General features: G+C 42.0%; 1 protein-coding gene across 1 annotated transcript in view; it reads right to left on the bottom strand.

Moving 5' to 3' along the window:
* LOC149273326 (ATP-dependent chromatin remodeler CHD6-like) overlaps nt 1–14,125 on the bottom strand; it is a 35,794-nt gene extending 21,669 nt beyond the window's left edge. The window contains exons 1-11 of the mRNA XM_089506447.1: nt 14,099–14,125; nt 10,090–10,589; nt 6,145–6,292; nt 5,803–5,952; nt 4,684–4,749; nt 3,556–3,614; nt 2,470–2,587; nt 2,157–2,243; nt 1,741–1,875; nt 466–587; nt 24–267 (exon numbers count right to left, since the gene is read on the bottom strand). Of these exons, the coding sequence (XP_089362573.1) occupies nt 24–267; nt 466–587; nt 1,741–1,875; nt 2,157–2,243; nt 2,470–2,587; nt 3,556–3,614; nt 4,684–4,749; nt 5,803–5,952; nt 6,145–6,292; nt 10,090–10,589; nt 14,099–14,125 (1,656 nt within the window). The remainder of the gene's footprint in view (nt 1–23; nt 268–465; nt 588–1,740; nt 1,876–2,156; nt 2,244–2,469; nt 2,588–3,555; nt 3,615–4,683; nt 4,750–5,802; nt 5,953–6,144; nt 6,293–10,089; nt 10,590–14,098) is intronic.
* Nucleotides 14,126–15,201: the final 1,076 nt, after the last annotated feature.

Raw genomic sequence — 15,201 nt, 5'->3', positions numbered from 1 at the left:
CCAGTTGCACCAGTTTTTACTACCTGTGAATCACGGTAGAACATTTCATATTGGTGTATCATCTGGCGACTGATTTGGCTCCCGTGGTAAACCACAGCATTTATCTCTGTCCACGTGCGGAATTCTCGCTCCCAGTTGGTGATAGTTGAGAGCGGAGCGATGATGAGGAATGGACCTCGGATGCCCATGAAGAAGATCTCAGAAAGGAAGGTGATGGACTGGATAGTTTTGCCCAAGCCCATTTCATCAGCCAGGATGCAGTTCTTCCTGTAATTACAACCATTTCAATTTCATCCCCCATAGCAGGACAGAAGGGGCAACCAGAATTTTAGAGACAGAACAGAAAGGGGCAATATGAAGCACCCTCACCTCGTCGGAAGAAAACAAGAACGAGTGATGTCAATGAACTAACATGCACACGTGTAAACATATACAAATATGGCTTGTTACATGCACTTTTCTCACCTGTTGTACCAGTTGAAGAGCAGCCAGTTCATACCCTCTAGCTGGTACTCTCGTAGTTGGTTGTTATTTTTGTACGTGCGAGACTGTTCCAGTTTCTGCCAGCTTTCAGACGCAGGGCGTTCCTGCGAGGATACTCCAAACATTAGTGAGGTGGATGTGTAACACAAAAAAGCTGTGGCTATCTGCTCACCAAAGAACAGATAGTCGCTTCGTAGCCTGCACTACAGCGAGTTCCCACTTGGAACAATCTCTAAGGTAAGCTCTCTTGTACAATTAAAGAGGAAAAAATCCCCATCTACAGATCAGTCTGATCCTGTCAACGGCAGTCTAGAACCGAAACACGGGAACCAACAACCAGACGTAAGTTTCAGTCTTTTTTCGGCCTCGTCAGTGGGGTCCGGTTGGTATCCCCTCTAGGAGCAAGGAGGGAACGCACTGTAGGACAGGCTGTGAAGGGGCTGTCTGTTCTTGGTGACATCTCGGATCCCCAGATGGGGACCTTCTTGCTCTTTTGGGCCTAGATGGATACCAACCAGAACCCACTGACAAGTCAAATATATATGTCTGGGGTTGTTGGTTGAACTGTCCTTTGGGCAGAATCAGACTGTTATGCAGACGGAGAGCACAAGAGAGCTAATAGTCCCGGGCAGGACAGCACCGCCATAGGACTGACGCGGCTGTCTGTTCTTGGTGAGCATCTCCGACCTTTTCTGCGGCTTGCTCTACCACGATTATATGCCTATTATACAATATACATTTGTGAAAGCTGAAAGGTTAAACTGGTTTACAACAAGAATTGTTTTAGCCATTATTTTTTATCATAAAAAAATGAAAGTGTTCTTATGAAGTAATAATAATTTTTACGGACAGCTTTTTAATCAAATACTAAATTTAGCCACTTCGATTTTTATTTACTCCCTGAAATCCAAGATATCTACTTATTGCTAAAGCTTTGCCATTTTTTGACACGCAAACTGCTGCCCCAGCCGCCCACACCGGGTTTCCATGAAAACCACCAGAGCAGAACGTGTTGCTGAAAACCGATCTTTAAAGATGATCAACGAAAACATTGGATTTCATATAATATGTATCAGAGAGGAACACATTTAGAATATTAACTCTCCCTTAATTTACTAGCCTACAATTCTCAAATACATAACCCCCCCCCCTACTTTCAGACAATGGATTGAGCCGTTTCAAACCTTATTAAGAGTACTGCCAAAACTGTGATTAAATCCCCAATGCCACCGGTTATCTCCAGTTTAAATGTGTTACCTTAAGTGTATGCTCTGGAACAACTTGCAGTAATTCGAATTCCTTGACTTTGGCCGGGTCAACGTCTTCCTCCAGCTCCCAAGTACTCTCTTCATAAGGCAATGAGCACCATTTAACCAGATAATGTGTGACTTCCTGAAAGAGGTATAATGCATATGCAGCAATACGTATAACGTGTGGAGACCATATTTATTTTGGATGAGGAACACAAGGACGGGTGCATCGAGCTGAGGATTGCATCAATTGAACGTTCAATGATTTTAGACCTATTTGATCATAAACCTGCATTCATCTAAAAACGTACACTATATTCCAAATTCTAATAGATTAAAGAACACTTCCCTCTAAAGCGAGGTTCTACCACTAACCATAGCCCACCAACGCAGCGTTAAAATTCACTAAACCTGCAAACATACCTCTCCTGTATCAGAATCTTTTGTATGAGCCACTTCCAAGACTCTATCCACCTCCACATAGTCTGGATTAAACATATCTTCATCTGGCTAAAGGAAGAGAAATAAACACCGCACATTAATTGAATATGAAGCCATTACATCCCACTTCAGGCCCGTCAGAATAACAGATAAAACCTGCCAGATCAAACAATTATTGAATGCAGCCTGAACTCATCACTGACCTAATAGAAGCAAACCGTATGATGACTTAAACCTGTGCTTTAGTGAATACAGTCTAATATGCATCGACAGACTGTATACACAGAGATCTGACCTCAGTAAAGATGTGCTTCATCAGTGCCTGCTTGTTCCGAAACCTCTTAATTTTCTGTTGGATTCTAGGATCCTTCTCCAGTTCTTCCATCGTCGCCCATTTACAATGGAGGTAAGAACTGCAGGAGAGAGGACCCATTACACAGCGGAACTCAAACCGGAAAAATTCCAGAAAAAACACTTTCAACATCCCTACGGCATGTATTTATGTAAAACTACATAAATGTAATGGTTCCTCAGTGAAATCTCAGCACAGGTGGGGCTCGAAGCCTCCAGCCAGACAAGCCGTCTCAAGGGCCACTTGATGGGAAAGAACACGGACAAAAGACTTCATTCCATTTTTTGCCAAGAGAGACTTAGAGAAGGGAAAAATTGGGGAATCCAGACTGAACCTTAGTATTAGTACATAAACTATATAATATTGATTTACACTTTTTGGGAAAGAAGATAGACCACTAAGTTTGAGAGCTAGACATGTGAGCATGGGGCCTCCATCGGTTTCCACCTGACTTTGTGCCATAAGATAGAAAAACATAATTTACAAAGGCAAAATGTTCGATCTGGAGATGGGTTGGGGTCAGGCAGTATCTTAGGAATTGGCAGGCAGGTCCGGAGGTTTACAAAGCGCACAGGAACGGCACTTACAGTAGTAGATGTCTTAAATAATTACATTTTAGTTAAAAAAGAAAAAGTGACCCTGGACGTATAAAACAAACTAGGACCAGCATTCCTAGGATATAGATGCAAAAAGGGTATTCAAATAAAAGTACAAAAAGTATACAAAAAAAGATTTGAATTTAGATCGCTGTGAGATCCCAGGCTTCTGGTGATCTGAAGTGTCTGTATCAAGGGGGGGGGGGTCTCTAAGGCACACTTTATCTATATCCCGGTATCTATATATCGGTATCTATATATACACACACACATATTTAATGTTTGTATATTTCCCTACATATATATATATATATATATATATATATATACACACCCTCTGGAAATTAAAAATATCACTGAAGATATGCTGCATTTTCCCTATTTCCAATCCACATTAAGGCAATCCGCTTTGAGACATTACAATAAAACTTACAAATTTCTGTATTTCACATAAAATTCTTCCACGTCCATTTCAATCCCACCCGGTGTTAACTGAAAGAAAGAAAACAAAATACATATATATAATTTCAAGGTCCACACCACTATGGCAGTCTAATTCATGGAAACTAAACCTCCGCAACAGGGGGAGAATTACCTGCTGGCTACACCCTGTCCAACTCAGTCTCATGGATTATGCTGGCCAAAGATTTAAACCATGAATTAGGCATCGCAGGACATGCTGAAAACTACAGCCGGTGAGCTTTTTTTGATGCAAAAAATACACTGGCCTAAAATGTACCATTTTCTGTTAACTGCGGTGACATCATAAGTCCAGAAAAAGAATCAAAAAGCCACCCCATAGTAAAGTAAACAGCAGATCGGACGGTAAAAAAGTATTTTGTTTTGTACATTACAAATATGATTTATGGTCATGGTAATCATATTAATCTGACTATTTCCAGAAGAAAATACGTATACGTTGCAATCTTTATGAAACGTTTGAAGAGGAACTGTCAAATTTCTAGTTATCCTCAATGCAAATTATTGCGCCAGTATACAATATACCGATTTTATCTGCTCAGATAACGGCTGTGAAAAAGTCCACAAAGAGCTGAGGTATTACAGTGCTGGAGATGGATGTATAGCGGAGCTGGCCGTAGTTGGCTCGATTCCCATGTCTAGCACAACCTGGATCATGAAGAAGGAAGGATCCCGCACAACCCCGTCTTCCTGGCTAATGGTTTGGTCCTTTCAATCTTAAAAAGGCTTGTGAGGACTTTCCTTAGGTTTCTCCAAGATTGGGATTAGGTCATTTTGTGGCCTTTAGATACATGAGCAGCCATCTTTAACAAGGCATACTGTGTAAGAGTGGAGGCCATCCTCTGAAGAGACCCCAACACTCGTACCATAAATGGAGACATATTGTTTTCAATGTAAGGAATGGTAGCATGCAGGCTAGTGGAACACGTACTTCCTTGACATCAAGCGTTGTCCTTTCTTTCGTTAACATGGAGGGAGCGTTGGAGGACTGATTCAATGTGTTGGGGTCTGGGCCCTAATTTGATTCTAGGCTTGATCATTTAACTGTGAATTGCCAAGGCCTGTAAATCTCACTGCTCACCTCTTTTTGAATAATTCTTGAGGACAGAATCCTTTCTATTATGTTGGCATCATCTTCAGGAGGTTCCTGGGACACAGAAGGCGCATTAGGAGAAAACACACACCATACACATTATGCATCGCACCGCTCTATGCAATCATAACCGTCATTGGTGTCCTGCACACATGCAAGAAGAAAGCTATGAAACACTTTGTACTTTCCACTTTAATGCTTCTTCTAAGAATATTTTGTGGGGAAATGAACATTAACAAACCAAAAAGTAATAACAGTAAAAAACATAGATCTGACATACACAATGTTTTATTAACAGGAAATATTACACAAAACACACTACAACACAACGGACAGGAGGCCAGACAAATAAATCAAACGCAAATCCCTTTAATAAATGGGTGGCTCTGGCTTATCTGTTTTAAAGAAAAAAATGCAGCTCCTTGTCTGGAATGTGAAATATTACCACGAAACGCTGAGGTTTCATTTTTGTACAATCAATCAATCAGAAGAAGTTAGGGGCACATGGCTGACAAGTGTTTAAGAACTAGGAAGATAATGGCCCATAGTCATGCTTTCTAGCACCGGCTACCTCGGGGGGAATGCGGGTGGGAGGCCCCGCTGAGGTCGGTTGGTGGTCTCCGCTCATGCCGCTGGACACACACTATTTTTAATGTTGTGCCGTAACGCAGCTCCCGCGACCCGAAGAGCAGGTACTTCACCCGGAGAGTTCCCAGGTACGCCCATACTCATAAACTAGAACGCCATGTTGGCAGTAGATAATCTAACAAAAAGTTGTTGTTGCTCTGAAATAAAACCCTTGAACGTAACATTTCTGGGATATTTGTGGTTGTCTTAATACTTTTTTTTTTTTTTTTTTTTTTTTTTAAAGAGGCCGTCGTGCCAAAAATACTGTTTTAAGGCCTATTTTGGGTAGAGAGAGACAGTAAACAGTGGGTGGTAAGTCCTGTACACATTTTCAGTATTTAAATCAGGATGTGTCTTTCTGCCATTTTTGTATTAATGCATGTATTGACGGCGAATGTAATCTGTGTGGATTAGCGGTTGATATGCGGCACAATTCTGCCCGATTTCAGAAACAGCTCTAAAGTTTATCGTTTATGGTACCTCAGCCTGCCAGGCAAGCGTAGATGCAGACAGTGCAGACGCTCTCCCGGCACCCAGAACGGCAATCGTCTCTCCATCATCGTCCACCACTTTAAAATCAAGATCTTCGTTATATTTCCTCCTCTTCACCTGCCTCCCCGACCTGCGTTTCTGTACAATGGCAAGAAGAGGCAACGTGTGAGAGTAATCATGGGGTGGCTTAGCTTTAAGAGTCTGATATTATTTTTATCTTTTATTTACATAGCACCAACAATTTACGCAGTTCTTAATATCAGCATTCTCCCACCATTCCTTGCATGGGGGCCCAACACTGGACCTATAGCTGAAACCACGGTTCTGTACCTGGCTGTCCAGAGACTCGGTGGACTCCTCGTTGCTCTGAGAAGCCGAGTTCAGCATGGACATCTCACCCTCCAAGCTATCCTCGCAGGGATCGGCTTTCCTCTTGCCTTTCTTTTTTTTCTCTACTGGAGTTGGTCCCTGCTCCTTACTGCCGGTAAAAGAGATAACACGTTAAATGCAAAGAGCCAACATATAATAAACACTTTGATAACCATGAGTACAAAAAAAACCACCGCAGCCCACAGTGCTCTTTAGAATGCAAGGATTATCGATAAAAACCGTATTAACAAGCGGAGAAAACCGACAACGTGAAACACGGCTGACACTTTAAGACAGCTGGGTAACACTGTCAATTTGCAGATTGCTGTAGGTCAGTAGAACAAAAATCTTCGCCAGAATACATAAATATGTAAAGTAATGGCTCCGTGTCCTAAGTGGCATATCTAGGATTTGTGTTTCATGAGTCAAGGAAGGGCCTTCTTCCATAGAACACGATGGAGGATATGAGCCATTTAGGGCTGCAACAACGAATCGATAAAATCGATAATAATCGATTATGAAAATCGTCAACGATTTTCATAATCGATTAGTTGAATCGATTTTTAGCGATTTATAAAATTATGTTTTTCAGAGCAAACGCTCTGGAAAAACTCCCGTCCTTCTATAATCCGATCTCAAATAGAGATCGGATTATAACTGTAGAATCCAGACCCCCCGCAAAGCTGCAGGAGACCTGGATCCTCTCTGCCACCCGGTGAGGGTCTGTGCAAAACACACAGACATCCTCCGCTTTTCCCCTCCCCTTCCGCTTCTCCCCTCCACTTCCGCCGGGGCTTCTATTACTGAACCCGGCGTCACGTGACCTTCCGGTGCGGCTTCCATCATGGAAGCCCCAACGGAAGCGGAGGGGAGAAGCGGCTGTCTTCGCGCATCACATAGACCCCTACCGGCTGCCGGAGAGGATCCAGGTCCCGCTGCAGCGCCTGCAGGGGATTTGGATTTAAGTGGGCGATGTGCGCAACCTCCGCTACTTCATCTCACTGCCACTTCCACCTGCCCCACCAGGGGTTAATATATCAACAGAAGAAAAACAGGACAAGTAAGCAGCACTGGGTAAGTATTATCTTTATTTTTATGCTCATTTGCCCTGTGTTTCTTCTGTTGATATATTAACCCCTGGTGGGGCAGGTCGAATTTTTGCGGGATCTATTAATTATGTGCATTTGTGGGTTTTTTTTTATGTCTATAATATTTGATTTATTGTCCATATATTTATATATATTTATATTGTATTTTTTTTTGTCTATATTTAATAAATATAAAAAAACAATTTTAGTGATGTCAGTTTTTCTTATATCGGGGGGGCATAAGACATATCAGGGGGCACAGTGGCATAAAGGGGCTATAAGGCATATCAGGGGGGACAGTGGCATAAAGGGGCTATAAGGTGTAACAGGGGGGACAGTGGCATAAAGGGGCTATAAGGCGTATCAGGGGGGACAGTGGCATAAAGGCGCTATAAGGCATATCAGGGGGCACAGTGGCATCTCAGTGGCATATAGGGGTAAAAGGCATATCGGGGCATGGTGGCATATAGGGGGCTATAAGGCATATCAGGAGGGCACAGTGGCATATCGGGGCACTGTGGCATATATGGGGCTATAAGGCATATCAGGGGGCACAGTGGCATATTAGGGGACAAAGTGGCATATAGGGGGCTATAAGGCATATCAGGAGGGGTATAATGCATATCAGGGGACAGAGTGGCATATAGGAGGTATCCCCTTATCCTCCTATATGCCACTCTGTCCCCTGATATGCCTTATACCCCTCCTGATATGCATTTCTGGGACAGAGAGGCAAGCTGGGGGTGAGATGTGCATAACTGGGCAAAAATAGTTTACATGAATATTTACTAGTAAAGCTTTTTTTGGTATTTTTTGAGTTCTTGTTAAAATATAGCTTTAATTATGTCAGTAAAATAAGAAGGCGAATCGTGAAATGCCATTGTAAATTATACGTTTTTATTTAAAATAAACGAAAAATTTGCATATTGTTGTTTTTTTTACCCGATTAATCGAAAAAATAATCGGCCAACTAATCGATTATGAAAATAATCGTTAGTTGCAGCCCCAGAGCCATTGAATAGATCCATTGAATTATAAGGATCAGCAGCGAAGTTCACGAGGCCAACTAGACTGGGTTGACTGGAAATTTGCCGAGTTTGACTTTAACCCAAAGTTACTCCTTTAACCCGACTCCCAAGTTGTGTTGATTTGCAGTAACTCATCTATCCAGGTAGACGACGGCGCCTAACAAACAACTGTTAATCAGGGAATCTGCATGAGCGTCACGCATAGACATAGACATTGTGGAAACCCCCTCCCCAATATCACTATGCATTTTGCAGGGCAGGCTTAGCCCTTATTGCAGGCTTGTACTTGTAATGGCTTGTACAATTTTAAAAACAAGCATATAAAACCTTTTTTGCAAACAATTTACCATAAAATCTGATTTGTATTCTTACACACTACTGATCACTCATTGAAAGTTCACACGCATGAGTTCCAGGGCCGTAAAATCAGATTCCTGTGCCTCGGGCGCTGGATGATAGTGATTTGCATTGGGTCAAAGAAAGCTGACACAGGAAATTTATTTTCTCCTTAGGATCAGTACCTCGACTGTAAAACCAGTGAAATGTGATCCCTGTTTTTTTTTTAGGTAAATAGAAATCGTATTTTACTAAAGAGAAAATGTTTCGTGTGCAGAGATCACGTACACTTTGTCACCGACGTATTCCGGACAAAGCCAACAAAAGCAACGGCTCAATCTATACGGCAAAGAACGAGAGGAGGCGGGCGAGGGATCGGGGAATATGGACTATGTACAGAGAAAGCGAGTCACTTCCAGATGACGTGTCGGATAAGACGGAGTTTAAATCCATAACCTATCCCACTGCGACAAGGAGGCAACACAATGGGTCGATGCAATGGATGCGGAGCGGAGGCACACTGTGTCTCTTCAACGAAGGGGCTGTGAACTCAACGTTTTCACTTTTTCTTTTGCCCCTTTTGCGGGGACTTAGTCTTCAGTGTGCCCACCCGTTATACAGGTGAATGCTATATAATGGCATCACTGAGCAGCGTTGCATACATAAAGTCTGGCATGTTTTACATTTTATCTTTCTTGACAAGGCATATTTTGGAACACAAAGTGGTTCTATTAGTAGAAGGCTTGCTCTCCTTGCCTTAGCAGCTGAAGGACCAGACGTACGGCGCATGCACCATGCAGTCTCCCCTAATGGCAGGGTTAAGAAATGAACCCTGCAGGCTTCTCCCACTGCATACCGAATGGAGTGGAAATGTTTAACTTTCCTGCAATCCCTTGGCTTTAATATACATTGAATGCTACTACAAAACGATCATCGAAAAAAACATCTGCGTAAATACGTATTGGGTTATTTTGACAAATAATTATTGGCGTGGGTTTCTGCTTAATGAATACTGTGGAATATTTCTATTTGAAGGTTATCGCTCAAGGAAAAACTCGTGTAAATTAAAAAAAAAAAATCATGCTAAGATCAACATTGGTTACCAATTATACTTTCACCCAAACAAACATGATGATAGCCAGATGAGATTAGTTTCCCAATGGCAAAAACTGGGAGCCAAGGACTGATACCACTTTCTGGAATTTGGGAACAAACAAATATATGGAAGAGCCCCCATACTTTTGTAGGGTCTAGAAAAGTACTATGAGTGTAGACTGGGTATGACAATAACATTATTTTGGTTGACCAACTTTCCTGAGCACCTTCTCAATATCCAAGGGTACTTATCAAAGTAGAAGGTATTCTTTTGCCATGAAGGTAACAGTACCCAAAGAGGACAAAAACAAACATTTATAGCGATTGCTTGATGTCTTTGTCTATCATAATAATCTCACCTTGTTTTCTTGAGTTTGGTTTTGGCAACTGATTCTGAGTTAACTTTCTTCTCCTTAGGAGGCTTAGGTTCCCGAGGTTTCCTTGGCTTCTTAGGCTCCTTGGGGGTCTTCGGCTGCTTAGGTTCCTTGGGTTCCTTGGGTTCCTTAGGCTCCTTGACTTTTTTAGGCTCTTTGACTTTCTTGGGTTCCTTCTTCTTCTTTGGTTTGATCTCCTTCTCGGTTCCATGCTCCTTTTTTTTCCTTTTTTTCTTGACACCGGTCCCACCCCCTCCACTATCTTCCATACCATTGAGATTGGTCATAGAGTCAACATCACAAGTTTCTTGCCCACCATCGGTATATAAGTCATTGTCAGCCAAGAGGCGGGTTGGGGTGTCTAGAAGTGTAACTGTGTGGAAATCCCGGGGACTGGAGTCTGAAAATGGAGTCAGCACAGCATGTTCGCAAGATATAGAGGCACTGGACATTGGTGAGTAGCTAAGTGCTTTCAGTTTGGGAAGCTGCAAGTAACAACAGAACATTTTAACATTAGAAAATGGAGAAAAAAATATCATCAAGCAGCATTTTTGTTATTTTAAAACCAAGTGCAACTATCACAACTGAGCACAAAACAAAGCTAAACAGCTTGGCTCTATACTCCCTGCTGGACAGTCTGAAACTTTATGCCATTTCAAGTAAGGATTCTCCATAAGCATATTCAGCTAACCCACCAACAGCGGCATTCTACAACCAAAAACGCACGGCAAGAGTCCTCTGACCAGGGAACCAGCAGCTCCAGGCACACAGGCCTGATCTTTTAGGGGATAGGGCGAAGGCTACTTAAGCAGACATTTGTATCAAAACATTCGAAAAAGATTTCAGAGCCAGCAGGGACATTTCTAGGATTCACAATCCCTGCATTTTGGGGTTATCTTATCTTATATGCAAAATGTAGGAAGTGGGACAAAGTATGTTTTTTATTCTTTCAATACATATATTTGATGGCACTCAATGGCATTTTACACAACAGAGCATCTCACTTTGCCGTGTGATATTGCATATTATGAGGCATAATACGATTTAGTATGAAGCATACTAGATTTCCGTTTGTTAACTTTCGATAATAAAGAATCAAGTTCATTTGGAAATATTGTCTGGACAATAGAACGTATATAAGTCACATTTTGGCATGCTTGTGATCTGGCATATTGTAAAGCATACAGACCTATACATTTGGGAAGAAAAAATATGCATGAAAACATTAAATAAATGAAGGGGTCGATTTAGGGACAGGGTATTACTGGGAGAATAATATGCATTCATCACACAATATAGATTCTCAATTGCAAAAAAAAAATGTGTGTATGTAATGGCCAACTCCATCATATGCCATCACCATCCCATTACTAACATGCAAGGTAGAAAACTAAGACTGCAACCGTATTATTTAGATAGAATGGAGCTACCATAACCATACAGTCCATCTTTATGCATAACTGGAGGCATAGCCCCTGATATAGATACGTTTTTATTTAATGGAACTAACGGATCTCCTGCCACAGAAAAGCAACTCATCATCTTATTAGTTGGGTGATTAAAACTTCCCTTACTCTCTATGTTACTAGACTGAACAGAGCCGGCCTTAGGCGTTGTGGTGCCCTGTGCGGACTACTCCTCTGGCGCCCCCCCCTCACTACCCCCCCTCTCTGCCCCTTCAAACTACCCGCCCTCTCTGCCCCTTCAAACTACCCCCCCATGCCCCTTCAAACTACCGCCCCTCAAACTACCCCTTCAAACTACCCCTCCCCTCTGCCCCTTCAAACTACCCCCCCTGCCCCTTCAAACTATACCCCCCCTCTGCCCCTTCAAACTACACCCCCCCCCTCTGCCCCTTCAAACTACACCCCCCCACACTTACCTTGTTGCCAGAGTCCTGCGGTGAGAGCGGGAGGCATCCGTCTTCTCGCTCTGCCGCTGTGCCGGCATTTCATGTTGAGAGCCGGAATAGTCCGGCGCTCAACATGAGATGCCGGCACAGCGACGGAGAGTAAGGGGCGCCGAGCGGTTGCCGAGAACTTCACGAGCAACCGCTCGGCGCCCCTGACCGGGACTTAGATTTAAGCATCGGGGTTTTTTTAAACTTTATTTAACATGAATGATGTTAAATAAAGTTTTTAAAAAAAACGATGCTTTAATCTAAGTCCCGGTCAGGCGCCACTGCAACCATGGCGCCCTGTGCGGTCGCACAGGTCGCACACCCCTAAGGCCGGCCTTGAGACTGAATAACGGGCCTTTAAAGTTTCAAAAAAAAACGGCTTTATTTAACAGAAAAGTAAATTTCTCATCCAACTGGCTGTAACAGGTAGACAAAACTGACGTGGAGCTCTAGCTCACTATGGATCATGGCAAGCAGAAAATAAGGGTCTAGAAAGAAAGAAAAAAACAGCCTGTATCATCTAAACCGTAAGCTGGTGTCTCAAATTTCCAGGGACAATATAACATTTGGTTTTTCTTCTTTAAAAAGGTATTTAAAACAATTTTAGTGGCGTTTTATACTTGGGGGCTACACAATAGCTATTTATGCAGATGAGTGACTTATAAGTGGTATCCAGAGCAGGTTAACGTGTTTTTAAGACAATTTATGGCAAAATCCCTTTAAATTGGTTAAAATAAAAGACAAAATTAACTAGAATTTTGATTCTTTGAGTGACTATTTTGGACTTTGAATTACCACAAATTAAAATATTCCCTGTTTTTTATCCAATAAAACATTTGATTAAAACTAAAGCTAGGTTTGCCTACTAGAATGTAGAATTTTACGGATTTTATGGAATCTATTCATAATTCACAAATTTCATCTTTCCCAACGGGAAGAAAAAAAATAAATAAAAATAAAGGCGTTTAAATGTCCAGAAATCTACTGTTCCTAGAAGTAGCAAGAGCGTTTCCAATAAATAGAGACCTTCATTGTTAGATCTCTCTAGGTCTGCTTCCTGCTCCTTCTTCCCGTATGCAGCCAGAGCGCTCGGACTTCCTACCAAACCCAGCGACTTCACAGCGATCCGCGCGGCCAAACGGAAGTCTACGGTTTAACTGCACAGAAGAGCAAAAAAAGAAAGGGCAAGTTTCGGAGGTATTTTTAGAACACCGCGGTTCCTATATGTAAAGCCATGAGTATTTTGCCATTTAGCATTAATCTGATAAAATAGCGGCTCTTGCGTCTACACACGATCACCTTCAACCTCTGAATAATGCTGTGATTTATAACCCTTAGGATGGAACGGGAAGGTGTTGCTACATAAATCGTCTGTCTGTCTCCCAAGGACGGAATTTGACATCCGAGTTGAAGGATAGTTAATGCAGACAGATACACGGATAGGTCTCCAGTGGTATGTGTTTATATGGGGCAAATATAGCATCTGTAAGCTTCGAGATGTAAAAGCTGAAGTATGCGTGTGATTGATACTTGGTTTGTACTTCCAATTTCAATCAAGGCATTGAAACTATGCCTAAAAGGGACAAACACCATTCCAGCTCCAAACGGTGTTCCCCGGAGATTGTTTTGAGGGCAAAGTCTGCATCAGCTGATAAGCAGAGTACTTTGCGGTAGGAGATCGTCTGCTACACGCTGGGAAGTTCTGCCTCTGCACTAATTAAGATGCACACCGCGTCTCGGCTGCACAGTCATCCGACTGAAAGGTTGCACAGATGCTCATTGAAACGTGGGCTACGCAGTCCGCTCTACTAGCATTGAAAAGTGAACATACATACATACACACAATATATATATATATATATATATATATATATGAATGAAGACACACGGGATCCACTCTCCGATGTACACATTTATGTAGATTTGGGGTACTGAAGGACAGATTTAAATTGGGACAGACTTAATACTCTGAGGCATAGTTTTAAAAGTCGTCTTATCACCGTAACACCCAATGTAGTCCAAACCAAGGTTGATGCAGTATTTGTTTTATGAAATGTATTTAACCTACATTTAATTAAATAACTCATTACTAACCTGTTGCTCTTGTTTCTGTATCTTCATTATCAAATTATTTTTTTACCTAGAACATAAAAGAAAAATGATTTTAACCCACAATACAATGACAGTAGAATCAGAACAATCAGTGGCACGTTTCTTGCACGATGAAACATTATTACCAATAAACAATGGATAGAAAGTATACATCAATTAGGTTTCAGCCATCTGATGACCAGGTAATTGGTCCATTGATGAAATGAATACAACCTTCAGACAGGAGGACATATGTTGGATGTTTAATAATGAAATGTAGCCTTTATAGAATGTCAATTATTATTCTGTAAAGTTTGGGCATCGGTTACTGCTTTGAAAGAAGAGCAAACCTCATTCCAGATCACGATGGTATCAAACAATCTTAAAGTACTAGGAACACCACCAGTCAATATCATGCAAGCAAAAGACATGTTTATTGAAGCGAGAGAGTATGTAGGGAGCGGTGCTTTGCGGTTATGAGGGCAACCTGGGCAATTTTTTTCCCCCAACAAGAAGTCCTGAGATGGCCCTCCACAATGCACAGTTTAATTCAAGAACTCTTGCTAATTTAACTATACACTATGCAGGGCCAATTCTGCCCTTTTGTCAGGAAGGGCTCATTAGGACGGCCCGTTATAACGAGGGGGAAATTCAGTTAATCGAAACTGCAAATCTCAGTCAAAAATTCCATCAGACTTCGGCACAAACTAATAAACTTCCATAGAAGCTACGAGTAAAAACACCCCAAAAATGTGCGTAAGACACGGCAAGTAGACTTGCACAGTCCCAGCACGCTCGCACACACGCTCGCACACACACGCTCGCACACACACGCTCGCACACCACTTTACGATGTCTTAATCAGCATGGGGTCTCTACATGGTCTTTCACTATTGTATGAAGAGACCCCTGGTGACGTCTGAAACCCGAGAGATTATTACAAGCTCACGTTTGCTATGGAGGTATTTAAAACTAAAAACTGGGTAATCAACAAAAGTTCAGTCCGGGAAACAAGTTGTCATGTTTAGTACCCAGGCTGTGTTTAGAGAAAATGAATGGTGGTTAGATGTTCCTCACGGTGCTTGTGTGGGCTCAGTTCTGGGCGT

This window comes from Sceloporus occidentalis, unplaced genomic scaffold (genome assembly GCF_023333645.1).
Source record: "Sceloporus occidentalis isolate IW3139 unplaced genomic scaffold, rSceOcc1.0.p SCAF_385, whole genome shotgun sequence".
Lineage (NCBI taxonomy): Eukaryota > Metazoa > Chordata > Lepidosauria > Squamata > Phrynosomatidae > Sceloporus > Sceloporus occidentalis.
This window is presented reverse-complemented; position numbering and strand designations above follow the sequence as displayed.